The sequence below is a fragment of the Lethenteron reissneri genome, chromosome 27 (genome assembly GCF_015708825.2).
Source record: "Lethenteron reissneri isolate LAM-NWPU_2019-01 chromosome 27, ASM1570882v1, whole genome shotgun sequence".
Lineage (NCBI taxonomy): Eukaryota > Metazoa > Chordata > Hyperoartia > Petromyzontiformes > Petromyzontidae > Lethenteron > Lethenteron reissneri.
Window position 1 is genome coordinate 358,070 of NC_083805.1, and position 27,748 is coordinate 385,817.

General features: G+C 51.6%; 2 protein-coding genes across 6 annotated transcripts; one reads left to right on the top strand and one right to left on the bottom strand.

Moving 5' to 3' along the window:
• Nucleotides 1-16: 16 nt before the first annotated feature.
• SPRING1 (SREBF pathway regulator in golgi 1) lies at nt 17-2,716 on the bottom strand. 2 transcript variants are annotated; one of them, XM_061560971.1, is made up of 5 exons: nt 2,179-2,716; nt 1,393-1,561; nt 961-1,112; nt 627-737; nt 17-494 (listed from the first exon to the last, which is right to left on the bottom strand). In XM_061560971.1, exons 1-5 carry the CDS (start codon nt 2,272-2,274, stop codon nt 411-413), a joined length of 612 nt encoding a protein of 203 aa, XP_061416955.1. In that variant the 5' UTR covers nt 2,275-2,716; the 3' UTR covers nt 17-410. The 2 variants fall into 2 exon arrangements, with proteins under 2 accessions (XP_061416955.1, XP_061416954.1); XM_061560970.1 differs by having other exon boundaries at nt 29-494; nt 627-740.
• On the top strand, nt 683-27,684 carry MAPKAPK5 (MAPK activated protein kinase 5). Of its 4 annotated transcripts, none has more exons than XM_061560965.1 (16): nt 683-805; nt 6,406-6,479; nt 8,014-8,089; nt 9,859-9,956; nt 11,024-11,132; nt 11,241-11,330; nt 12,394-12,489; nt 13,115-13,195; nt 13,543-13,730; nt 14,600-14,720; nt 15,638-15,768; nt 16,216-16,448; nt 16,814-16,924; nt 18,092-18,147; nt 21,294-21,521; nt 23,177-27,684. In XM_061560965.1, the coding sequence occupies exons 1-16, from the start codon at nt 698-700 to the stop codon at nt 23,282-23,284; spliced, it is 1,908 nt and encodes a 635-aa protein (XP_061416949.1). In that variant the 5' UTR covers nt 683-697; the 3' UTR covers nt 23,285-27,684. The 4 variants fall into 4 exon arrangements, with proteins under 4 accessions (XP_061416949.1, XP_061416951.1, XP_061416952.1 ...); XM_061560967.1 differs by lacking the exon at nt 683-805 and adding an exon at nt 2,903-3,073; XM_061560968.1 differs by lacking the exon at nt 683-805 and adding an exon at nt 3,138-3,647.
• The last annotated feature ends 64 nt before the right edge of the window (nt 27,685-27,748 follow it).

The window sequence follows — 27,748 nt, forward strand, 5'->3', positions numbered from 1 at the left end:
AATAACATTAGCTCCCAAGAACACAAACACTTTATTGACGTTAGCTTATTTACACACCGCTCATACCCACGTAGAGCGTGACATCGTGCCAATACAGGGCTCATTGGGGCAGGGTTGTTTTTTATACATTGTGCATAATTTAATTATAAATACAGCATCAACAACCGCGATGGGCATGGCAAGCAGGGGGAATGGAAGGTGGGATAGTTGCGGAGTGTGACAATTTGCAGTTATGACCATGGAACGTTTTTCCTGGTGCTAGTTTCTTTATCGCCACCAGATCCCTGGAGACACACGGAGACTTGTGGAGACTCAAGGAGATAGATGGAGACCATCAGCGTTGCCACAACCTGTTGCTCGTTGGAGGGGTGGGCTCCAGCAAGGAGATAGCAGATGAGGTGGTGCCGGGCTCACACTGGCAGCAGCTCGGGGGGGTCCTCCCCGTAGCAGTACTTGGCGCGAGGGTCACGGTACGTGTTCTCATGCTGCACACTCTGCACAGTCAGTGGGAGGGAGGGGGGCGAATACCAGCATCCCATGGTGTGGGAGCACTGTGGTGGTGGTGGTGCTTTATTATGAATGGTGCGAGTTGGCGTGCCCTCCCGTGGCGTGGCGAGCCCTCTCACCTGTGAGGATGTGCGGCACTTGGCGAGACATAGCTCAAAGTGGTCGCGCACCGCCAGAAAGAGGTTCTGGAATGCAGCTGCCGCGTGGCCGAGGAAGCGCTCGAGCACAGCCTGCTGGGAAGGGCACCGAGGCCACACGCGTCTTGAGCATCACCTCCTCCATGGCATCTCACATTCAGGTGAAAACTCGGAAGAGACCAGGAGAGTGTCATTTGCAAAAGTGAATGACCTGCGTCATCACAATGACACAACAATAACATAAAAAATGCGACAATGAGGAAAATAGAATTCAAGCAAAAGCAACCAAACCCCCAGGGATGCATGTGCCCCTCACCTGTTCAGGCTGCAGGCAGCAGGACACGCAGTGCTCATAGATGCTGCAGCAGCCATTGGGCTGACAGCCCTGGCAGCTGTACTGCGCGCTGCCAGGCGCACTGTCGTTACAGCAGCCGCTCGGCAGCACCGCACGCCGCTCACACACGAAGCCTGGCGACACAAACACACAAACGTGAACACAATGTGGGGCCAGGTGAAGTGTCGAAAGCTTGCGGACGCAGACACGCAGCATTAGCTCCAGAATGACCAGGCTTACGTGGAAAAAGTGTATTTCTATGTTTTTATCAAGCTATTTAACCAACATAATCCCTTGGGAGGGAACATCTCATTTGCAAGAGTGTCTATGGTGTCAACAGACACATACAAAGCAGACACATAGGCAGAGGCTGCTGCGTGTGCCCATCGTGTGCGTGTGTTGTGGGCCACGGGCCTCTCTCGTCCGTGAGCAGCATGCGTCCCTGCACCGAGTTGCGGCACCGGCCCGGAGGCCCCCCCGCGCCGCTGCCGTTGTGGGGCGTGAAGCGGACGCGCCAGTCGAGGCGGCGCTGGGGGTCCTGCGCCTGCAGCAGGGACCGCTCCTTCCCCGTCAGCTCATCCTGCTGCGGGACATAAGGGGGGGGGGCAGCAGAATGATTCAGGGGTCAGGGTGAGTGATGCAGGGTCACAAGGCATCAGCGTGACAGAGGGCGTCGTCAGCGTGACAGTGTGTGGGAGACATGGGAGTTAGGGTAAAGCGGGAGGGGGGCTACTGAAAAAATGGTCATAAATGCGGCGAGGGCTGTGTGTACAGTTATGAGTGGAGTCATCGAGATGGTTTGAGGTAGAGTTAGGAGTAGGGGGATAGGCCGAGGGGATTTGGGGTCCAGGTAGTTGGTGTGGGGTAATGGGTAGCAGAGTTGGTGTGGCACGGACTCTGATGGGTGTTGGGGGTTTCGGGTCAAGTCAGGGTATGTGCAGGATGATGGTTAATGATTGAGCTGTAGGTACTGGTGTGTTTTATTTAGGCTAGGGTTTTAGTAGACAAGCGTTCCGAGGTAGGGTTATATTCAGGGACTAGAGTTGGAGGGTTAAGGGGTTTAGCGTTTGGACAAGCGCTCGGACTCGGGGTGAGGGTTATTGTTGGAGGATATTGGCAAGGCTCGGGTTGGGAACTGTCGTGCTCGGAGCTACAGGCAAGGCTGGCGTTAGTCCGGGCGCCGGTGTGAGGACGACTCACCGCCTGCCGGATGGTGTTCTTGAGGAAGTAGATGAGGGAGGCGCCCAGCACCACGGACAGGAGCCAGCGCTTGCGCAAAATCCTGCGGGAAATCATGGGGGACGGCCCGGGCGGGCAAGGCCGCGGCTCGGCTCAGGGCCCCCCCCCCGCCTCACATGGCCGCGCGGGGACTCGGGATGCGAGCGGGTCCCGGGCTCCAGGGCCCGGGAACTGCGGCCTCCAAGAGCCGCGAGCACAGAACCTGTTGCAGGTCTGATACTGGAGGAGGGATATCGGACGGAGCCTTCAGTTTGAACCCTGAGCCCTGCTGGGGCTGGGTCCTCGAGACGTAACCAGCGCGGAGATGGATTCCAGCGGCTCAAGTCCGACTTCGATCTGGAGCCGGGAGCACAGAACCGGGAGCTCACGGCCCGGATCAACTCGGAGACTAAATCCTGGGATCTGGGACCGAGGTTCCGAGGCTGGATCCTGGATCCCGACCCACGGAAGACGTCTCCCTGCTGCGTTTACAATCCCTGCTCCACACAAGCGATCCGATCCATGCGGATCGATTAACTGTGCCGCGAATCCGTCCTTCTAACAAGACAAACGCGGAATCGGTCTGTGCCTCTTGGTGTCGATTCCGCTCGACCCGGTACTTGGCTTAGCAAGCGCCACGAGACCCGGATCGACGCGTGGGAATCGATGGCCGTGGCGAGTGGAGCCGGGAATCGATCCGGGCAAGCCGCCCATCCCCGCGGAGTGAACAACAAGAGCAGCAGCAGCAGCACGCGGTCTCCCCGCGGTCTCCCCGCGGCTGGACGAGGCCACCCGCCCCGCTCACGACACTCGAGCGACGTGATAGTTGTCCAGTCGGGGGGCCACCTGTGCGAGAACTCGCTTCTGCCGTGTTCGGGTAACGGGAATGCTTCCGTGAACGAAATCTGGTGGCTTTGTGTTGAACTTTATACCACTATCATCCACCCAGTGCAGTTCCTCTGAACGTCGTCCTACACAGTCTATAAAGAGAAGATAGGTCCATACTTGGAAACCTATTCACTCGCCAGATCTGTGAATCTGTGTGGGGTTGAGCCGTGCTCGTAGTGGTGCTCCCCGCGCAGCAAACAGCGGCGGCAGCAGCAGCGAGAGGGGTCCACTGCCGGGCAGCAGGCCACGGCAGAAACATCCACAGTGCTGTAGACTTAGAGTCCATGCTGCCCGCCCTCAGCCCGTGCTGACCAGCGCGGCGAGGTATGGCCAAATACCCCCCTACACGACCCACATGTGGGGCAGAGGCGCGCCCCATTCAACAGTGGGTTGGGGTCGGCGGCGTTGCAGAATGTGCGGTCCGTACGAGGCTTGCTGACCGGGAAATAAAACAACATCCCTCGCTAATTACTCTTCTTTATCCCGCGCTAATATTGTGGCCTTAAGATGGAAATTACAGCGTGCGACGTTTCGGGCCATGAGCCTTCAAAGTGGGCCTGAGGGTGAGGAGGAGGCGAGTCTGCACGAAGCGACACCGCATGGAGCCCTGGTGGACACGTCAAGTTCACGCATCAAGATAAACGATCTCATTAAACGTTAAACATTTGGATGTCTTTTGACAAAACTTTCACGAGCCAAAGTTACGAATACACTCATTTGAATTCAGAGTTTAAATGGTCAAACGGTGATGTGACTCAGGATGCTTATATAGACTGACACGTATATAAGTAGACATCCAGATTAGCAAGTATAACGTGATGCCTGTGTAGACTTGGATATACATTATCCCTCGAGTTGACGTGAATACATGGCAATACTTTTACATATTGGGAAATATAGGATGACACTCTTATACAGACTGGGAAATACAAGACAGTACGCTCGTACTCTTATACACATTGGGGATTGCAAATACGTTGCTTATCCGCACTGGGAATTGTATAAGCGACGGCGCCGCCATTGCGCGGTGACCCCCGACCCCGTCAGCTGAGCGACCATGTCCGGGGACGACGCGGACGGCTCCATCAAGGTAACGAGGGTAACGAGGGTAACGCGGCGTCATGAAGGGTAACGCTGCTCTATCACGGTAACGATGGTAACGCGACTTCATCAAGGTAACATGCAACGAGAGTGACGCGGGTAACGAGTATTGCAAGGCCTCATCAAGCTATCGGGTAACTAGAGTAACGGGTAACTAGAGTAATGGGGTAACGCTGGTGGCGAGGGTAATGGGGGTAACGCTGGTGGCGAGGGTAATTGGGGTAATGCGGCTTCATTAAGGTAACGGGTGACGAGGGTAACGCAGATAACGGGGCCTCGGCAATGTAACGAGATGTCTGGAGGGGTAACGAGATGTCTGGAGGGGTAACGAGGTGTCTGGAGGGGTAACAAGATGTCTGGTGGGGTAACGAGGTGTCTGGAGGGGTAACGAGATGTCTGGTGGGGTAACGAGGTGTCTGGTGGGGTAACGAGGTGTCTGGAGGGGTAACGAGATGTCTGGTGGGGTAACGAGGTGTCTGGTGGGGTAACGAGGTGTCTGGAGGGGTAACGAGATGTCTGGAGGGGTAACGAGATGTCTGGTGGGGTAACGAGGTGTCTGGAGGGGTAACGAGATGTCTGGTGGGGTAACGAGGTGTCTGGAGGGGTAACGAGATGTCTGGTGGGGTAACGAGATGTCTGGAGGGGTAACGAGGTGTCTGGAGGGGTAACGAGATGTCTGGTGGGGTAACGATGTGTCTGGTGGGGTAACGAGATGTCTGGAGGGGTAACGAGATGTCTGGAGGGGTAACGAGGTGTCTGGTGGGGTAACGAGATGTCTGGAGGGGTAACGAGATGTCTGGAGGGGTAACGAGATGTCTGGAGGGGTAACGAGATGTCTGGAGGGGTAACGAGGTGTCTGGTGGGGTAACGAGATGTCTGGAGGGGTAACGAGATGTCTGGAGGGATAACGAGGTGTCTGGTGGGGTAACGAGATGTCTGGAGGGGTAACGAGATGTCTGGAGGGATAACGAGGTGTCTGGTGGGGTAACGAGATGTCTGGAGGGGTAACGAGATGTCTGGAGGGGTAACGAGGTGTCTGGTGGGGTAACGAGATGTCTGGAGGGGTAACGAGGTGTCTGGTGGGGTAACGAGATGTCTGGAGGGGTAACGAGATGTCTGGTGGGGTAACGAGGTGTCTGGTGGGGTAACGAGGTGTCTGGTGGGGTAACGAGATGTCTGGAGGGGTAACGAGATGTCTGGTGGGGTAACGAGATGTCTGGAGGGGTAACGAGGTGTCTGGTGGGAGCGTCGTTTTACTTGGCCGAGGTATTTCGTACTCTGTCTACTGTGCAGCGATGCGGTACAGTGGAGTGTGTGTTGTTATGTACTGTGTTGTTATATAGTGTGTTATGTAGTGTGTTGGTATGTAGTGTGTTGTTATATAGTGTGTTGTTAGGTAGTGTGTTGTTAGGTAGTGTGTTGAATTAGAGTGTGTTATGTAGTGTGTTGTTATATAGTGTGTTGTTATGTAGTGTGTTGTTATATAGTGTGGTGTTATATAGTGTGTTGTTACGTAGTGTGTTGTTACATAGTGTGTTATATAGTGTGTTGTTATGTAGTGTGTTGTTATGTAGTGTGTTGTTATGTAGTGTGGTGTTATGTAGTGTGGTGTTATGTAGTGTGGTGTTATGTAGTGTGGTGTTATGTAGTGTGGTGTTATGTAGTGTGGTGTTATGTTTTGTGGTGTTATGTAGTGTGTTGTGTGGTGGGGTGATGTCAGTCGTGTGTGTGTTGTGTTGTAATGTGAGTGTTGTGTTGTACGTCTTGTGTGGCGATATTGGAATGTGTTGTGTGATGCGTGCTTAGACCTGCATGTCAGGCGCTTTGCAGTTGTGTTGCATGAGCGTTTGTTGTGTGGGTGATGTGTTGTACGTTTGTGTGCGTGTTGTGTGTGTGTGTGATCTTTATGCAAATACATGCTGTATGAATTCTATGTTGTGAGTGCTTATATGTTGCGTCTGTGTTTTTATGTTGTACGTGGGTGTGTGAACCGTCGCGCACACTTTAGATCATTCATTCAATTCTGTAAATGTTGGGACAGCTCGTTTTTCTTAGCCCTAAGAGTTGATGGTCTAAACTGCCACACGAAGATCTCTTGAGCTGGAGGTCTGGGTAGGACTGAGAGTAGACCGCCGTGCCGCACACCACTGCGTGTTGTTGAATCTGGAGACTACTTTGTGGGCATCGGGTCTCTCGTGACTTGTGCTTCGCCTCTCCCAGCATACGCCGATTCTCGACGACTACACCATCGTGTGGAACCAGAAACTCGGCTCGGGGATCAGCGGCCCCGTCAGGTACTGCCCGTGTGTCTGCTCATCGCTCTACCATCCCCCTCTCCCTCCGGTCTCTCGTTTCACGCATGGCTTTGCAGTCACTTGGAATCCAAGCGAGGTCGTCGACCCGGCTCGGCCGCCTGTCGACGATTTCTCTTCTCCAGATAGGTGGACAATCAACACGCCTCCTTCTAGTGTCTGCAACCAGCCAGATGGCTCGGCGGGAGAGCGAGCGTCTCGCAATCGGAAGGTTTACAGTTCAAATCCCAGTTGGCATTGACTAAGCCCATCATCCCTCCCTCCAGGGTCGATAAGATGAATTACATTTTGTGCGGGACTCAACAATGGTTGTCCTCTGGAAAAAAACTCACCCCCGCCATAGAAATGGGGAATTTCCTCCACTGGCGCAGGGCTGTAAACAGGAGATGAGCAGCGCATAAATTATCGTTTGAGCAGGAATTCACTTTGACCCATATTTTACCCCTCCACGTAAAAAGGTATTTTTTTTACACATCCCTTCAGCTGCACGGCCTTCTGGGAGTGCATCATTTCAGCAGTATTGGTTCAACACAAGCAATGTCTGGACCGGTTTTATAATTCATTGTAGTATCAGCAGTCAGGCTTGCTGGAACTAGTGTTGGTGAACATCCAGATATTTTTCGATTGAAAGCTTTCGTGACTGCAGGGATTCATCTTCTTGGTTCTTTCGGTAAAGTCACGTAGAATGGAAATAATAATTATTTTATTATGTTTTATTTTTATTATTTTATTATTTCCATTCTACGTGACTTTACCGAAAGAACCAAGAAGATGAATCCAGATATTTATCGACAAGGACACTCTTAGATATTGATCCTAGTTTGACCCAAAACTATACAATACACCTTCTTGGTTCTTTCGGTAAAGTCACGTAGAAGGGAAGTAATAAAATAATAAAAATAAAACATAATAAAATAATTCTCACGACGTTTCGGCCACAACGCAAGCAGCCGTCCTCAGGTGAAAACCAGGTCTGTCGAGGCGACAGCGTCTGAATGAAACAGCACCATGCTTGGAGCATATATTTAAGCTGGGTTGGAAGGGGGGAAAGGGCGCCTTGACAAAATAATTTCCATATCAAGAGGAATTTAGCATATTTATGGGAAATGCAGGTATGTGATTAGTACTACTTATGCCCGTGCATTATGCAGGATTAGCAGCATCAAAGGGAGGGGATAGGGGTAGCACTAATAAAGGGAAGGAGTGTTAATAGTATGTAGCTGCAGTAACTAAAACGAAATTTATACAATACACAACATAAAATAATCATTAGAGTTGTTGTGGAGAATGTAAATACATTAAATATGCAGTCAATATTCCTCCTTCCCATTTAGATATGGAGAACAAATACATGTTATTTTGTTACTTAACCGGTGTGATCTGCTGGATTCGTTCCACGAACCTCTGCAATAAGTGGCGAACGTGCTACTGCCCGAGAATAGACAATATCGACACAATTGGCAAGGAGTGCCGGACTTTGCGTTCCAGTTGGAGACGTTTGCGCTGTGTCCCACAGGCCATGCGTCAAGAAGGCGACCGGGGAGAGATTCGCACTCAAGATTCTGCCGGACCGGCCCAAGGCCCGCAATGAGGTGTCTTATTTGTTATTTATAGTCATTATATTGGAGATGCCTTACGCTTACTGATTTTAATGCCCCTAACACTGGGCAACAGGGTGGCATGGTGGTAACATATGAGATTAACAGCAAAAAGGACCTGGGTGTGATTCCTGACTCCGCCTCCTGTCTGTCTGGGGTTTGTATGTTCTTCCCCTGTTCTGCATTTCCTCAGTGTTCATTGGTTTCCTCTAATAGTAAAACGCAACTCAATATAAATGGTATTGGCCAAACATCCCAATGCTGAATGAATACATTACCTAAGAATTACTCAATTGTGATATATGTATGTATTTTGAACTTTTTCACACCACAGATAGCCAACCATGCTCATTGGAAGTGCGGGATGACGGCAACACCGATCTCTCCTGCAGAAACTTAGTAGGACCCTCCAGAAAAAAGAGTCTTGAGACTCCGCTGTCCTGGGTTAACAAGATAAATAATAACATCTGGAATTCTACAACAACAAAAAATTCCCTGGTTTCTCCTCCATCTAAATCACAAATTGATTCTAAGCCATCAATTCTGTGTGATAATTCACTTGTAGCTGTGTTTGACTCACACTACTGTCTGTTTAAAAATACCTGTACAGTAATCGCCCCAAAACATTTTGATGTTTCTGTAATGTAATTTTACTACAAATTGCATTTAAAAGTAATTTGTCTGAGCCGACTTTCATCTCAAGAAATATTCTGGATTTAATGTTGTTTTATGTGTGTGCATTGTTTTATTTTTTTCACGAATGCAGTGGTGTTCTGATTTTTATTCTATATACGGCAGTCTCCAACCCTTATTCACTCCATCTCTCTGGCCTGTATGTGTGATGAAGAAAGGCCATTGCCCGAAACGCCACATTTTAAGGCCACAGTGTCATTGACGAACATTTTTGTTATTTGTGTTTATGCAACACTGTCAACTTAGTATCCCGAAAATGTTTTATGTTATTGATTTTGTGATGTTGGTGGTGTACATCAGTCAATCTTGCAAATGAGACTCCTCCTAGTTCCATGAGTTTTCACCAGATAAAAAAAAAATGAACCCACACTAACCAACAAGGTGAAGTACGGTCAAACATCCTCTATGATCTGTGTATTCAGTGTTGTACATGTACCGTCCTTGGTCTATATTGTAAACGCTGCAGTCCAGTCCACACACAGCAGTAAACCGTGGTGCATTGCATGCAAACGTGGAATTTACTAGGCAGCTTCGTGTGTGAAGTGACAGGCTAAGGATGCAGCAGAGGTGATGGTGGTGGTAGCGGGAGTGAGTTTTTTATTGAGCCGCCCTGCTTTACAACGTTGGGCGTCTCGGAGCGCTTCTCACGTGATAAGCAACTTGCATACATCTCAACACATTTTCGAAGGGCACCCGCAGTAGCAGCTGTCCTTGTATTACAAAAGATGACTCCGCACTTGGCCGGCAATCAGGCATTCATCTGTTAATACGGGGCAATGATCGCTGCTTTCTCATCCCAATTGATTAATTTGCAGTGTCATTTTTAGAATTTGTCAAATTTGCACCATGACGCAGGCACACACTGGCCTGCTCGTTTTGAATGACATGAGTGGATCTTGAATGTCTACTTGTGAAGTATACAGTGCGCATCATTTTACGGTTAATACTGTGGTAATAACCAGGGTGGCCCACCAGGTTCGAACCACGAACCTCTTGCAACAAGCGGGACGTGCACTGCCACTGGGCCATGATGGTGATGTGACGCCGGTGTGTGCGATGTGGGTGACCAGATAAAGCTGCACCTGCAGTGCTGTGGCCATCCCAACGTGGTCAAGGTCCACGAGGTGTTCGCCAACTCCATGCAGCTACCACACGAGGCCACGCCCAGGTGAGATAAACCCTGATCATTACCATTATTATAATTATTATCTTTATGTGTGTTAAACCAGGAAAGCCTCGCCGAGTCTTTTTTTTTCGCAGAAAGGGAGTGATCTTGCGATGTGCAATCCCAAATTAATAATATGCAGAAAAGAGGGAGAACATACAAACACTACACAGAAAGGCACCGGAATCAGGAAGTAAACCCCTGTCCTTGCTATGAGGTATGGGTGTTACTACTGCACCATCCCCCCACCCCCCTAACCCATGATGATGAATATATTCGATTAAAATCTATTAATAGATTCAGTCAAAGTGTGTTTCGCGCATCGAGCCACGTGATTCAAGGCGTCAGCCTGGGTAGAGCCGATGCCACCACCACCTCACGTCGTTACCAGCGCGCTCTGCCCTCTGCCAGAGACACGCGGCGACCTCCACTACGCCGTCAGCCTCATCCCAACATTTCACCTGACTTGTTGAGACCAATCCAATGCCTGTCTCAGTAATCGGCCGTACCCTATCCTGCACACGGGTCCTACCCACCACAGCCGTTTTGGCCCAATCACAACTACAACACTCAACTGCCGTATGTTCCCTTCTGGACCTCTGCATTGCTGATCCTATCTTTCCGCAAAATTTCCAGCATTTATCTCAGACACCAGAGTTGAAATGCCAACAACTTCTCTTGGAGCAGTTTAGTCAGGGTTCCGCACTCTGATCCACACAGTAATAGAGAGCACACTCCTGCCTCATCAAACACCCTTCTCATCACAAACTCATCTCCCATCTCTTCCAAAGTGGTTTCCATGGCCCATCGCAAACCTGCCCTGTATCCCTCTTGAGATTGACTCTACCTGGTGGCAATGGGTTATGGTTAATTGGCTGAAAACATCTTAATATATAGAGGATCACAGATCTTTTAAAATGTTGATGCCGACTCAACACCTGGCTGCTGCTTTCCCACTTATTTGTGGTTCGTCCTCGCGCCTCTGAGTCATTCTCTGTGAGACTGAGTGAATACTCCAAACAGTACAAGTCTAAATTATTCATGATAGCTCTGTGTGTGGTGTTTTCTAGGGCACGGCTTCTGCTGGTGATGGAGATGATGGAGGGTGGGGAGTTATTCAACAGGATCAGCCAGTGCCGCCACTTTACTGAAAAGCAGGCCAGCAAGGTGACGCAGCAGGTGAGAGGTGACACAGCAGGTGGGAGTGTGGCTGAAGAGAGAGACCCCAGCCTTCCTCCATGTTTGTATGTGCGTGTGCGTGATCGTGTGTGCGTGTGTTCACCACAGATCTCTCGGGCACTGCAGCACTGCCACTCTCTGAACATCGCGCACCGTGACCTCAAACCAGAAAACCTCCTCTTCAAAGATAACTCCCTGGTCAGTCTACTCTCCCCCCCCACTCACCCTCCACACCACGCCAACCACTCTTGCTCCAGATACATTGCTCATAGTTTCATTGTTTATAAAACAAAATACACGGGCGCTGCCCCCACAGTGGTGTAATGGTCAGCAGCACACCGGACTTGCAATTCAGGGTGCGTTTCTTTGATTCGATGTATGAGTGAGTGTGTGGGCAAGTGTGGGAGTGGTAGTCGGCGGTAGTATAGCGATTGGTGTGCTGCACTACAATCCCAACGACCCGAGTTCGATTCCTGCTCACGGGCAATCCTAGTGACGATTATCTGAACCAGTCCTGGGCCTTCCCGAGTTCAAATCAGCCTTTAATGAGAACCGGGTGCGGTGTGTAAAAACATCGCCGCTGGGAAAACAAAGGCAGTCGGGCGTGGTGCTGGCCACCCACCCCACGTGTACCGTTCTGGCCTTCATAGGTGCTCGCTAACAGCACTTGCCCAAACAGTCTGTTAAGGCTAGATGGGGGATCTTTGTCTTTAATTGAAGGAGGGAGTTAGTGGGAAGGTGGGTGAGTGAGCATGTGGGAGGGTGAGTGTGTGGCAGGATGGGTGAGTGTGTCGGAGGGTAGTTGATTAAGTGGGTGGGTGAGTGTGTGGAGCGTTCATGCAACGGTTTTAATGCTGCAATGCGAACCCGGCGACCCGAGTTTGATTCCCGCCCACAGCCAACACCAGTGACAAATATCTGAACCGGTCTTGGGCTTTTTCTTTGTCGACTCAGCCTCAAATGAGTAACTGGCACTATGTGTAAACATTGCCACTGGGGAGAAATAGGGGGTCGGGTGTGGTACTGGCAACCCACCCCCTTGTGTACAGTGCTGGCCTTCATAGGTGCTCGCTAATGGAACTTTCCCCAATAGTCTGTTAGAAGCTATACGGGTGATCTTTGTCTTTGGGTGGGTGAGTGAGTAGGAGGGTGAGTGTGTGGGTGGGTGTGTGAAGTATCAACATCCTGGACACCCTTGCAAATGAGGCATTCATAGGATTAAAGTGAAGCTCCTCATGCATGTGACCTCCACGATCTGCAGGATGCGCCGCTAAAGCTGTGCGACTTCGGCTTTGCCAAGGTGGACCAGGGCGACCTCATGACCCCGCAGTTCACACCCTACTACGTGGCCCCGCAGGTACAGGCATATGCGTGCGTGTGTGAGTGAGTGGTCGATTCAACTTTAAATGAGTAGCTGGTAATGTGTGTATATTACCAGTACTGGAGAGATAAAGATATCCAAGCTTGGAGTTGACTACCCACCCCCTCGTGTGCCATGCTGGCCTTCATAGGCTCTCGCTAACAGCACTTGCCCCAACTATCTATACGGGGGATATTTGTTTTTGTGCACTCCTGTGTGTGTGTGATTGGTGTGTGCACATAGGGGGAGAGGTGATGCAGTGGTTAGTACACTACACTTGCCCCAACAGTCTGCTAAGGATTTTGGGGGTAGGTCTTTGTATGCATTGTGATTAGCAGTAACAGTGTTTTGTGTGCTGCACCACAACATTGGCAACCTGAGTTCCATTCCCAGTCACAAATAACATCGGGAGCAGTGGTGAGGATGGGAGCAAGGTAGTGAGTGTAGGAGCATTGTGGTGAGCGTGGGAGTGGTATGGTGAGTGTGGAAGAGGTATGTGTGTGATGGTGAGCGGGGAGCATTGTGTTGAGCCTAGCAGTGGTTTGGTGAGCGGGAGCGGTTTGGTGAGCGTAGGAGTATTGTAGTGAGGAGTGTGAGCGTGGGGGCTGTGTGTGTGGTGCAGGTACTGGAAGCACAGAAGCAGCATCGCAAAGAGAAGTCTGGGGTCATCTCCCCAAACGCCACCCCCTACACCTACAACAAGGTGCCGCCCTTGACCCTCACACCTCATCGCTCTCAAGAAGATACTATATCTCAACCCTGCTGTTCTCATCCTGCATCCACTTCACTCCTCACCTCTTGTGTGTGCCTCACCCACGCAAAGATGCAGCTCTGACCCCTGTTTCAGGCTCCCTGGGCTGTGTCCCAGCACTATAGATGATGGGGATAATTGTGATTGTGGTGATGACGGTGCTGACGATGCTGATGATGATTAAGATGGCGATGGTGGTGATAATCATGATGCTGCTATGCTATATGCCCTGACGATGATTACGATGCTGCTTATACTGATACTGCTAATGCTGTTCCCCATGCGTGCATGCGTGGCAGAGCTGTGACCTGTGGTCTCTGGGCGTCATCATCTACGTGATGCTCTGTGGGTATCCGCCGTTCCATTCGGAGCAGCGTGGGCGGGCCATGCCGCGCGACATGCGGCGCAAGATCATGCAGGGGAAGTTCCACTTCCCAGAGGAGGGATGGAGCCAGATCTCCGAGCCAGCCAAGGACGTCGTGCGCTGGTGACCACACGCACTCGCACATGCACACACACTCACACACTCTTCACAGCCAAGGACGTCGTGTGCTGGTGAACACACAAAAAGACACGCATGTACATACACATCACGTACAAACTCGCACACGTAAACACAAACTTTTACAAAGCCAAGGACATCTTGTGCTGGTGCCCACACACGTACGCATACGTACATACACACACACAGCCAAGGACGTCATTTGCTTGTAACCACACGTAGAAAAAAACATGCGTGTACAACCACGTACAAACTCACTCTCATGCACGGCCAAGGACGTCATGCGCTGGTGACCACACACACATGCATACACACATGCACACACACACATGCACACACACACACATGCATACACACACATGCACACACACACATGCATACACACATATTCAAAGACAAATATACCCCGTAGAGCTTTTCACAGACTATTGGGGCAAGTACCGTTAGCAAGCACCTATGAAGGTCGGAGCGGCACACGAGGGGGTGGGTGGCCAGCACCACGCCCGGCCACCCTTGTGTTCCTCGTGGCGATATTTACACACCACACCAGGTACTGATTTGAGGCTCAATCGACCTAGGGGAGGCCTAGAACGGGTTTAATATGTGCCACTTATGGGTCATGAGCGTGAATCACACTGAAATCGCCAGGTTCGTAGTGCAATGTACTTACTTATGTTGCCACACACACACACAAAGGCACTTACACATGCATACACATACATGCATACAGATGCACAGTCAGACATTTTGACGCACACGCAATCTAAAGGTAAAGCTTGTAAATTGACGAAGCAATGTGTGTGTCTTTGTTGTGTGTGTCTGTGTTGTTGTGCGTGTGTGTGCGCATGGTGAAGCCTGCTGAAGGTGAAGGCGGAGGAGAGGCTGAGTGTGGAGGGCGTGCTCGCCCACCGCTGGCTCACGTCCACCGAGGCGATGGACAACGTGCTGCCCTCCCTCCACCTCCTCATGGACAAGGCGCGTGCAGGCTCCCATCACGTGTCGGTGCATGCGTTCGTCCAGTCCCGTGTCGGTGCATGCGTTAGTACGATCTTGTGTTGGTGCATGCGTTTGTTCAGTCCTGTGTCGGTGCATGCGTTAGTACGATCCTGTGTTGGTGTGTGCGTTAGTACGATTCTGTTTTGGTGCATACGTGTGTGTTGGTAGTTTTAGTAACACACAATGGTGTGCAGCACTGTGTGTACAGAATATCTCAGCCTTATCCGGACCACCAGCTCAAAATAACCTAATACATGGCCATGTTGTCAGATGGAGCACCAGCTAAAAGAGTTGCAAACATTAGGCCATCCCAAAAGAGAGTAGTGAAACAGACACAATTCTCGACTGGTTTCTTCCTCATTAGGACTCATCAGTCCAGTAATCAATGTTAGCTGGTGCCATCTTCCTCTGTGCTAGTGAGTGGGTATTGAAGGTGCTGTTTGCTGCGTGTTGGGGCTGCCGGAGTCGGTGTGGCAGGAGGGAGAGACCCCAACCCTGCGTGCGCATGTGCCTGTGTAGGTTGAGATGGGAATCAGAATTGCAGTGGCTCGTGCTGCACTTTGCTGCAAATCCAGCGACCCTAGTTCAATTCTTATACATGGTCAACATCAGCGATCAATATCGTAACCGGTCCTAGACCTATCTTAGTTCAATTCAGCATTAAATAAGGACCTGCTGCAGTATGTAAACAGCATCACTGGGGAGACATAGGCGGACGGATGTGGGGCCACCTACCCCCTCGTGTGCCGTGCCGGCCTTCACGAGTGAGTGTGTCCAGGTGTATGCATGTGAAGGTGTGTAGATGTATGTGAGCATGGGGAGCGAAGCACAGTGGTGAGTGCACTTGCTCCCACAGTCTGTTAAAGGCTACGTGGGGGACCTTTGTCTTTGTGCAGGTGGCGATGGCCGAGCTGCAGCAGGCGCACGCAGACGCGCTGGCCAGCATGCGCATGCCCGAGCTCAGCGTCTCGCTCAAGCCGCTCACCTGCGTCAACAACCCTATCCTGCGCAAGCGCAAGCTACTCCGGTACCGGCACTCCTCCTTCGTCCGTGCGCTGGCGTGGGTTTGGCGCCGGTGCAGCGCGAGTTTTTGCCATTGGTCCTTTCCACCACCAACGCCACCTCTCCCCAAGCCTAAGATCCACTGCAGAGCATCACCACTTCTCTGCATCACCCATGATCATCCCTGTCTACCAAATTGACTGTTTCATCTCTTCCTTACTGTGTTCATTCACCACTCTGCAGGTGACGACAACACACCCACTCAATCACTCACTCACACTCACCACACTCACTACACTGCAGGTCACAACACTTCTGTTTCTGCTCCTTTCCTCACACTGCTTCAAGAAACGTGTTAATTCTTATTAATTAAGACACTGACAGTTTCAGCCTTATCCAGACCACCAGCTCAAAACAACACACAAATGGGTGCGGCTCTCAAGACGCTGTGCGCCGTGTACCGTTCCACCAGGACCCAGCTGTGTGAGGGCAGCGCTGGGGGAGCAGAGTGCCCCCAGGGCAAGGAGGATAGTTGCAGCTGCCCCGAAGGCCCCTCTTCAGGGGCCCCATTCCCAGAGGACCCCTCCACAGTGGCCCCGTGCCCCCCTGATGCGGACCGTGGGGCCAGCTGCCCCGGGGGGGTGGAGGACGTGGCGGTGGAGAAACTGAGGGATGTCATCGCGCAATGCATCCTCCCGCAAGGAGGTGCGACGCACGCATGCACTCGACATGCTCACTCGCTCACCTACAGACATGTGTTCGCTCACCCACAAGCTCACACCCTCAACTCCATGATCGCCTGCACGCTCACCTTACCCACATGCTCAACCACATGCTCACGTGCATGATTACCTGCATGATCACCCACACACTGACCCACGTGATCACCTGCACACTGACCTGACACCCACTCCCCCTGAACCACTCATATGCTCACCTCCAGCACACTCACACATTCACTTGGTGTGTTCACTCGACTGTTTGAACTAGTCGAGCGAGCACGACGAGAGGGGGGAGACGACTTGACCTCACGATTTGTTACTTCCACTGCTGCTGCTACTCCTGCGTAGATGAGGATGAGGGCGGTGACGAAGGCGTCGTCCGCGCACTGCACGATGCCTGGAGCTACAACCGAGACTGTCGCCTCCTGCGAGATGCGTTGCACGAGGCTAGCTGGAATGGTACAGCCACGCTCAACCACTCGATCACCTGTTCACTCAACCACACACTCACCAATTCACACTTAACCACCCACTCAACTACACTAACCACGCGCAATGAAACACGTTCAACCATAAACACTCACCCCCACTCAGCCATGCACTGCACCATGCTCAACCATGCTGAACCACACTTTAAACCACATATAATAAGCCACACACATTCAACTGTTCACTCAACCAGGAGTTTGGCTGCACAGAACCACACACATACATAACCAGACTCAACCCCAATTAATCCTCCACACTGAGTGACACTCAACCATACATACCCACTGCTTTCACGTGTATGTTTTGGGCAGTACGAAGTTCTACACTCTTTAATATGGAGTTCATAGCCGCAGGCGTCCGGGGACGACTGCCTCGAGGGGACGAATTAGAGGCCGAGCTGGGATCCAGCGCTGAGTAACGTCGAGTTATGCAGTTCCATAGCTCACTCTTGCATATACAGCGATCCTGGTCTCTTTGAGTTTTCACCTGGTTCAACCATAACCTTGACATGTTGGTGGCAAGGTGGCACAGTGGCAAGACATCCACAGAAAGAATTTGCCTGGGTTTGATTCCTGGCTAGGGTGTTTTTCCGCGTAGTTTTTGTGTTCTCCCCCTATTATGCATGGGTTTCCTCCAGTTTACGTTTTTTCCCATAGCTAAAATGAAACCATAATGTAACCAGAATGGGCCAAAACAACCGCATTGCCAAAAACATATCTGCATATTACTCAATTGGGATTACACACAGCAGCAACATCGCCCCGTGCTGCGAAAAATTGTCAAAACCCTCCTAAAAAAGAGTCTTGAGATTCAGTGGGTTTTTCCTGGGTAAACAAGCGGAATCATAATTGTCATGTTGTACAAAACACAAACATGTCTGTCAGTCACTGTCTCTTCCCAGCATTCTGATCAGCTTCCTCCCAACTAATGTCACATCCGGCGCAAGACATCAGGTGGGAGAGGCCCAGCACCCGAGGGGGAGGGCCTTGCAGTGGGGGGGGTGGAAAAGGGAAGGGTGTGTGAGGAGGGGTGCAGGAGGTTGTCACGTGCAAGGGGGGGCACCTGGGGGTGAGGGGGGCTGTTGCTCAGCCATGGATGCTTCCACTAGTGGTGAATAAGTCATATTTCCGTCCACAGGGATGCGCTTCACGGAAAAAGTCGACCGCTTACATCTCGCCGAGCTCCTCAAGCAGGTGATCGCGGAAAAAACCAGCCAGAGCTAGCCCCCCCCTCTGCCCCGGCGCTCCCCCAATACCGTTACCCCCTTCCTGATCGCCACGTGCATCATCCACCCTGGCTCCCACTCAACCCCGCGTCCACCCACCCTCACCCCCACCCCAAGCCCTACCTCTGCTGGCCGGTGTATTTTAGTTTAAATTATGACCACTTGAATGAATTATGTATTATGATATTATTTGGTAAAATAATCTTATGCACTGAAAGAGGCTTTTTTGTTGCGTCTTATTTTATTCAAATGTGTATCGCGGAACATTATCACCATCATCAGGTACAACAATGTGGAAAAATCTCTCTGTCACATCTGTACGGGGAGAGTTCTGCTTGCTCCCTTAAACGTGTTGGTTTTCTTCAGGTGCTCTGGTTTCCTCCCACACATTAATTGGCTGAAAAATCTAATATATAGTGGGCTGCAGAGCTCGAGCAATTGTTGGTAGCGCCGGCTTTCCATCTGGCTGCTACCTTCCCGCTTGTCTGTGGTTATGCCTCCGAGTCATTCTCTGCCTTCGAAAGCGAGCGAACACTGTTACGAGTTGAAATTATTTCTATCATCGTCAAAATTCACTTTTACAATTCTGGTTTCGTATGCTTGTATCTCTCATTGTGGCTGTGTCCACATCACACTCCCCGATGATATTGCAGGGCTGTGTCAGGGGACAAGAGGATGACCACTGGCTGGGCTAGAGGGACAAGCTGGACGAAGGAGGTGTGTTAGGGGAAATCACAGCGACTAGCTAGACTGGGGGGCTGTGATAGGGGCTAGCTAGAGTTGGCTGTGCCTGGTGTCGAGGAGCTACGGGCCCGCACGGCGCCCTGTTGGGGTGGAACAGGCCCGTCCTCTTCGCTGCGCTCAAACTTGCGCTGCCGGTATTGGGGGCTCTCCTTGCTGGCGTAGAGCAGAAATAGGTCGCACAGAAATGAGCCCTGTAGCCAGCGCGGGGAGGGGGCAACGCAGAGAGCGGGGGGCACAGAGAGAAGGGGGGCCCTGAGAGTTAGGGGGGGGTGTACGTTTTACATTCAGCACAGTGCACGTGGTACACGATGTAGTCTGTGTTGGGTGGTGCGTGTGTGGGTGAGGTGTGGGGTGGGTGTCGATGTGTTGAGGCCTGAATGTCTGCTCACCGCTCCCAGAAGTGCCAGCCCAGCCCCTAGGTTCAGCAGCGTGGGCACAATGCTGAACTTGCCGGCCTGCCAGAGGACACACACTCTGTCACTCACAGGAGACATTTCCTCAAGCGTCAAACCTCATATTGGTGACGTGGCCCAGCGCCGGCACGTTCACCACTCTATGCAGAGATTCACGGTTAGAATCGGGCAGGCCGCCATGGTTAATATTGGGGTCTCCACTCAGTGGACATTAAGGATCCCGCGACTTCTTTTAAAAATAGTAGGCCTTTGCGTGCTTGCGTCTCGGTCCAAACTTTACAGATTTGAAACTTGCAAATTACCCAATTGGGATTACACATCGCAGTCTGAATTATTGCCTTCTACTGAAAGAGCTGAGATGTAATGTAGGCACTTTGAGTTGCTGATAGATTATGCAAGTGCCCTTTCAATGCAGAGTAAGCATTATCATGTGAATTGGAAAGACGTCTGGTGGAGTCTCCAAGTGTGAAGAGGACGACAAGAGGACGCGGTTACCTTGCCTGACACCATGACGTCAAATCGCACTCCATACACCTTGAGGAGGCTCCGCGTCTCGGCCCCGTCCTGCCAGGAGTAGCGCGCAAATCTGCGGCGACACAGACGCGTTGGCCTTGACCGGGCCCAGCTGCAGGTCCACACCGCACTGACAATACCACCGCTTACAGCACGACCGGGCAGAGTCACCGGGTTCACTGAATAAATGACAGGTTACTGGTAGACTGAAGCATCTGTAGTTAGGGGGAGGTATACTGAATGTAGTGCGATGTGCCGGGTGTGGAAATGTTTTCCGGATCGCCACCGGATGGACCCGGTTGATGTGAAGCCCTGCCGGGCACTCACCGGAAGTTGTGGCCGGCCGCCACGCGCGAGCGCTCGCTGTCAAGCCGCGAGAATCGGTATTGCGCGGCGCACGCGGAGAGGTCACGGTCAAGGTCACAGTCCCAAGCTAGGTGCACCGCGATTACCCCTCCCTGTGCGCACGCACGTACACAGAGCCTCCAGTCCACACAAGCTCAAGTGTGAAGTTTATTTTGTTTCACCAGGTGAGAACTCCAGAGACCAGGATAAATACAATTTGCAAGGCATCTGAATCACCAAAATGACAAAAGGAAGAATGCAACATCAAGTACAGCAAGCAAGCACATATAAATCTGAGCAAACAACTGCATTACAGAGAAATCAAACACTGTGCACACACATAAATCAATACTAAATACAATTTCCTGTTTTACAAAAATGCTTTAACAAAACTGTTCATAGCTACGTTAAGTTACAGAAATATCAGCGTGGAATTACTGCACAAGAACATAAATAAGTGAAAGTGACCTGCTGCTCAAATGAGCATTGAGCCAGTGCTCATATCCTATATATAGCCCTGAACCAACGGTGGAAATTCCACATTCCTATGGCAGGGGTAATTTATCCTTCGAGCAACTAATGGTGATTTCCCACTAAGTGAATGTGAACTTGCAAACCGTCAACTTCCGAGCCGCTCATTCTCCCACTGAGCCAACTGGCCGGATGGTTAAATACACCGACGAGGACTTGTGCCAGACCCTCGCTGCACAGTGCCCTCCACACACATGCTCGCCATGCTCAACATGCTCATCATGCTCATCATGCTCGCCATGCTCCAACCCCAGGAATCCGGGGCACATTCCACATTCACCAGACTGATGCAGAGCGAGCCAGTGGGTTGGTAGAAACCAAGAATATGTATTGGCCCTCTTCCTCAGGGCGGTGATTACTATGTGGCGATAAATTCACGATGGGGACAATGATTGCTGTGTAATCACAATCGAGAAATTTGCGGTGTAACTTTTTAAATTTGGACGCTGATGCCGGCACACAATGGCTTACTAGTTTTAATGACGTCACAGGATCTTGAACTTCCACTTTAAACAAAGTGCACAGCATTTAGGGTTATCGTGGTTCTGACACCCACGGTATTAATCAGGGCAGCTTGGCGGATTGGAACGGTGAAGCTCTGCAACAAGCGAGGAACGCGCTACCACGATACCACGAGGCCGCATCACCACCCCGCCCATGCCAGTGGTCTGGGCGGCTGCGCTCGCACCCGCGTGGCCATGTCACTGAAGGAGGCCCCGGCGCGCACCGCCAGCTGTCCGAGACGGAACACGGGGCAGAGCGGAGACCGCTCGGGATGGAACTCGCACGACTTGAGGTAGGAGCTGTCCCCTTCCTCCAGGACGTTCCTCCTGCGGGAACGGCACAAGTGCGCGCGTGCCCTGCGCTTCAGCGCCCTGTGCTACTACGCGGTGCTGACTTAAGAGGTGGCGAGACGGGCGTAGGTCGTGCCAGGTGCCGCACTTCGACTCCGATGCAAACGGACTCGTGGCGGCGGCGGCACCGGTGCTACCGTCCCCGCCGCCGCATCTGTGTGCTGCCGGTCTCCCCCTCCCTCCCCGTGCAGCCCCACGGAGACGCTTGGTCCTGCCCCAGGTGTCGTGGAGTCACGAGGTTAAGGGGTCTTGTGATATTTGACGCAGCCCAGGCGAAGATGGTAAATGTGGGATTTGAGAATCGTACTCGGGCTCCACTCCGGCTGCTCCCAGACGGGGTGCCCTGTGGAGCAGTTGTGTGGGGAGCCACCAGGACGGTGGTTCCGACCACCACATGGAGCAAACTTAACTGGGCCAAAGGGACATTTGGTGTGCAGAGCCCAGCCCAGCGCCCCCTAGCTCCGGCCGTCATCGTGGTGCGGGGAGGTCATAGAGAGGTGAGCTCACCAGTGAAGAAAGGAGTGAGCTTACCGGCGAGGAGGGAGGTGGCCTCACCTGTGAACATTGAAGCGAGTGAAGTTGACGCTGACCTTGATGAAAACGGTGAAGTTCTCGGCCTCTCGCAACACGGCCTCCCTATGGCAGCACAGTGAGGGCACCGCACTCGCCGCTCCTCACACAGTCAGGGCACCACACTCCCTATTCACTCCCCACCGCTCACTTTCACATTGAGGGCACCGTGCTCCCCATTCCTCACTCTCTACTCCTCACTCGCATCCAGTCGGCTTCCCTCCACACTATTCTTCTCTCCCCTGTCCTCTTGCCACTAAAGGTTGAAAAGTGGATAAGGAATTGATCATGTGGACAGTTCCAAATCAAGCCAGAGTGACTTATTGTTCAAATGGTGCTCATCTCCTGTTTACAGCTCTGCAGAACCAATGGTGGAGATTGTTCCATCCACAGGGCAACCACTGTTGACTTTCCAACCAAGTGGTACTTATTTTATTGACCCGAGGGAGGGATGGTTGAACTCGCAACCTCCCCCCTCCCCAAAACGATTGAACTCGAACCCTTTCGATTGCGAGCTGCTCGCTTCTACTGCTGAGACGCAACCAGACAAGGGGACGGTGTGGATGAGGTTGATGATGATGGGCTTAAACAGATGGTGAAGGTGGTGATGTGATGTACAGGCAGTCCTCGAGATATAAGATATTATTTTTAACCATCCAACTTACAAACGTTTGGTCGTGCTTACGAACTGAACTGCGTAACTATTTTGTTCAGCAGAGTGACCCTCTGCGAGATGTAATTAGTCCCAGCATCCCACGTGATGCACAATGACGGTAAACCGTTCGACACGGAGTTTTACAAAGCCTCACTTGTTTGTTGAACCGTAACACGTTTTAGAACACTGACCGCATAAGTTCCGAGATACGAACAAATCAGCTTATGAATGGGTCTCAGTAACGGAATTCGTTCATAAGTCGAGGACTGTCTGTACACATAAGTAGATGTTTGATGACATTGTAATGATGAGTTGATGGTGATGAAGTGATGGTGTGGTTCCCACACCTGGGCGTTGGGCTGTTCTCCACAGGACACCAGGCGTGCACCTCACACACACGCGCCGTGCCGTTCGTGGGCACGCACCGTCCGGTGCACACCCCTACCCGGGAGGAGGAGGAGGAGGGGGAGGAGATGGTGAGCATCATGAGTGTGGGTGAGGTGCGATTGGCAGTGAGGGGAGTGCCGTGGTGGACGGTAGAGGATGCGTGCGCGGGCAGCCCCGACTGCTCCCCTCACCGTTGCCGGTGTTGAAGGTCCTCCCCGCCGGGCAGTCCCCGTCCTCTTGGCATCGTGCACCGGGCACGTTGGGGTTCTGCGCGGAGATGCGAGCGTGAGGCCCTGAGCTCAGGCCTCGAGCCATAGCCCATAGGGGCCATAGGGGCTACACGCCCAGTGCTGCCAACCCGGCTGTTTTGCCCTGAGATTCGCCGACTCTTTGCAACTCTTGGCAACGTTTATTCTCGTGAAAGCGACCAGCGACAAATTTAGCGACTTTCACAACCTCCCCAACACTCGCCCAGGAAAGCCTCTCCGAGTCTCGAGACTCTTTTTTAGGAGGGTCCTGCCAAGTGTTCACAGTAGGGGGCGATGTTGCTGCTATCTGATCCCAATTCGTAAGGTGCCCGGTCAGGAGTTGAACCCATGTGCTTCTTACTTTGAGGTGTGACTTTTACCACTGTGCTGCTCTGCTGCCCAGATTGCTGAAGATGCTGGGGAGTCGGAAGCAGTTACGCTGATCCTGGAGGTTGCTATGATGAGTAGGCAGCAGCTGCCCACTCTTTTAATTGAGGAAAGAATTGTTTCTAGAGGTGGCCAAGAGCCTAAAGCCGCCAGATTAGCGCGGAAGAGCACCTACACCACACAAGGCGAGTGAACTGGGTGAGGACACAGTGCAGATCTCGGAGCGATTCTGGTGATTAAGGATCCTGTATCAATCTAAAGCTGAAGACATCGTGGCCACAGCTGATGATGCCCCGACGCGTCGCTATCAAAGCTCTCGACCCTCCGCCAGCCACCGTACACGCGACCTCCAAAATATGCCTCGACGGTCTCCCTCCACCTTCCCCTTGGCGACCAGACTCGTGGGGACCACCTCAATACCTCTCTTGTCAGCAATCGCGCTCCCCCATCCTGCACCAGCGTCCCACCGAGTACAGCCGCTTTTCCTAATCACCATCTCCAACACTCGCCTGCCACGTTAATTTCCATTCTTCTGTATTGCTTATCCTGTCCTATATAGATTTAATATGTAACACTTCGTAAATTGTTTAGAGAAATTATGCCAGGCACGTGAACAACACCGCAATCAAGCCCTGGACAGGTGGCAACCCTCATGTATATTCCTGCTGCGCATTTGTGGCCGGTATGGTGAGGCTGAAGGTGAGGGGTGACCGAGGCTCACCTCAGCGCACAGACCCTGGCGCTGCCGGGGCGTGCTCACCAGGTTGGTGACCACAAAGAAGCGGCTCTCTCCCTGCACAAATGGACACACGCACACTCATCGCACACGCATCGTGTACATTTCTGAGAAGCTCAACTGGCTCACGTGGTGAGCTGACAGCTCCTCCCCCTATTATCCCTGCCCACTCACAGCTTAGCCCACCCATCCATTATCAAGTGTCAAGCTTGTTTTGTTTAACCAGTAGAGGACTCAAAGAGACCAGGACGAGTCTATTTGGCAAGAGTGATCAGAGTCTTGAGCACGAGGGCAGAAAATATTCAGTCAAAGTGGAAATGATTTCCTGCTCAAATGATTATTGAGACATTGATGATCATCTATGTACAGCCTAACCGAGTGGAGATTTTGGTTTCTTCTGGTAGGTGGGGGTGAATCTCCGTAGGAGAGCCACTTCCCCACAAAGCGGTGCTCTAAATCTTACACCATGTCGATGTCCCAATTCCCACCAATGCGTCATGAGGGGAACCCTAGGGGGTTGCTGAGTGATAGGACGGGCAACTCCTAATGGGAAGGTTGCGAGTTCAAATCCTGGTTGGGGCTTGACTCGGCCCATCATCTCCCTGGAGTCAATAACATGACTACAACTTTGTGGACAAGTCACAGTGGTCGTCTAATGGGTAAACTTGTCCCCACAATATAAATGAGTAATTTTCACTTCTAACTCAGGACTGTTCACGATAATTGAGCACCAATGTCTCAATGTTCACGTGAGTAGCAGATGGCTATGAATCGTCTCACTAGGGACTCGCCCGGCCAAACCAAAACGTTGGGTATCTTCAGAGTAACGCCTTCATGGAGCAGGCTGCACTAGGAACGGTGTGGTCTGGGCCTCTCCACCACGTGGGCCTCACCTGCGGCGGGATCACGTAGTCGGCCGTGTCCCAGAGCCGCTGGCCAGGCCCCTCCGTCGAGTTGGTGAGCGCGACCCCCTTGACCTTTGTGATGACCGAGGTCTCGGGGTCAGGGTCTGTCTCCTGGTAGCCTTTCTTTACGACGAACACCCACCTGTGAGTGCGTAGCCATCGCACGGCAGTCACTCGCTCGTTAGTCGAGTTTGTTCATTTTGTTTAGCCAGGTGAGAACTCGAGAGACACGGACAGTCTAATTTGCAAGAGTCACCGGGGTCACCAAAGTGACAAATGCAACAATGTAACAACAAGTAAGCAACGCATCAAATAAAACTGATAAGTTGAAACAAACAGAAATCAGAACAAAATCAACCGCATTACAGGAGAATCAAAAAGAGCACAATCATACACAATAATACAGGGTTTTGAAAAAGATGGGCCCAATTTCAAAGCAGTATATTTCACGATGGCAACATGTTACAATTACACAAAGTTACAAACGGTTAAATGAGTTATCAAGTTTTACTAACCATTTTATAAATGTTCTATGTGCCCTCCACCTGCTGTACGGACAACATCGAGACGATATTTGAATTGGTCCCAAACGCCTCTCTTACGTTTTCCTCTGAGGTGCATGGTCACCCTGTGCTCTTCCCCTTACATAAACAGCCTGTTTCCTCAAATTATCGGTACCAACGACGAATGCTCTTTGACATTGGCGGATCAATGCCAAAACGCCGTTGAAACGCACGCTGCACCGCAATTACGGATTCAGTCTTGCTGAACTGCAGAACGCAAAACGCCCCTTGTGTTGCGCGGTCGCCGTCTTGCGAATGACTGAGGCTGGGGGCTGTTTGTGCGCTGGGAGAGGCATCTCGCGGTCATCATTTTAAACTCTATGCCCCGCCCCTCTCTATGCCCCGCCCTTTCAAGTGATAAGAGTTTCATTCATGGGCGGTTCATGGTTGCAGAGATATAGCGATTTCAAATCAAGTCCATCTTTTTGAAACACCCTGTACAGTATATTAAATCAAATACATTCCCGGAACAAAAGTTTGCTCGATGAATGTTTAAAATGTATCGTAGTCGAGTTGTAAAGGCGCACGTGAGGTGCGGTGATCCACTCACGCGGCTGCTCGGCCAGAACCATTTAGTCCACCGGTCAATTTCCATTTTGTCTTTCAATCTCGCCTGTATTTGCCATCATCTTGTTCATACAGATCGGTTAGCTTCATTCACCCAGGTTTAACATGAGAAAGTAATTTGCCTAAAACCAGGGATTAATCTCACTGAATATTGCCCAGGTCGCTGGTTCACTCGAGTAGGTGGGACGTGGCTTTGACGTAGTTACGCCCAGGGCGAGAGGTGTACTATACTCGACGTGGTGTGCCGGTTACGGATATATCTTTACTGGGTTACGGAGTCGGGCAGATTCAGCTGAAATGAAGCCCTGCCTAAAAGGTGAACCATGCATTCACACTTGTGCACCGGCAATTGTGTCGGTGTAGAAAACTGTGCCACGTGCTGATGCAGCCGTGACGTAGAGTGGACCAGTCAGTGGGGAGAGCTCTGCAGGATCTGGCACGGTTAACACAATCATGTGGCATGCTTCTCAAAATATCCGCGTATCGTTACGCGGCTCTGAGGACAGGCGCAATGAAAAGCGAGGTTATCAACCCCGCAGCGAGTTCTGCGCTATGATTTGTGACGACGCAGAGGGGGTGACGATGTGAAGCCGCTCATCTCACGCTGGTGGAAAAGTCGGTACTCGCACTTGCATGATCATGGTGAGTCTAATCCCCCTGTAGGCACCACACATGCCAGCCCCAGTGTCAGTATGTGGTAGAGTTCAAACAATATTCACAAACAAAATCCGGACAAATCTCTCAAGTCAACCTGGGTGTAACATACCTGTGTAAGGTCTTTTAATAAATTCCACGTAGAACGAGCACCATATCTCAGTACTAATCGCTTCCGCCCGAACACAGCTACCAGTTCCCGGACTGTCTGGGTCTAACCCAATTCCTGATGCCCCCACACACCGGGGGGGTCGCCAGCAACCCCGGCAGGTGACGACCCCGATGTGTGGGCAGGAATTATGCAAACAAGGCGCGTGGCCCCTTTCTCCTTGGGGGGACACGGTGAGTCCGTCCGGGTGCCAACCTCGATTTGCTGAAACTCGCACCCCCCATGTCCTACTCGGATATTCCGCCCACGATGCGGTACTCCTGCGGGTGGTTATTGAGTATTATGGAGACTTCCTGTGACAGTGTGGTGGTGGTGGTGGTGGTGGCGT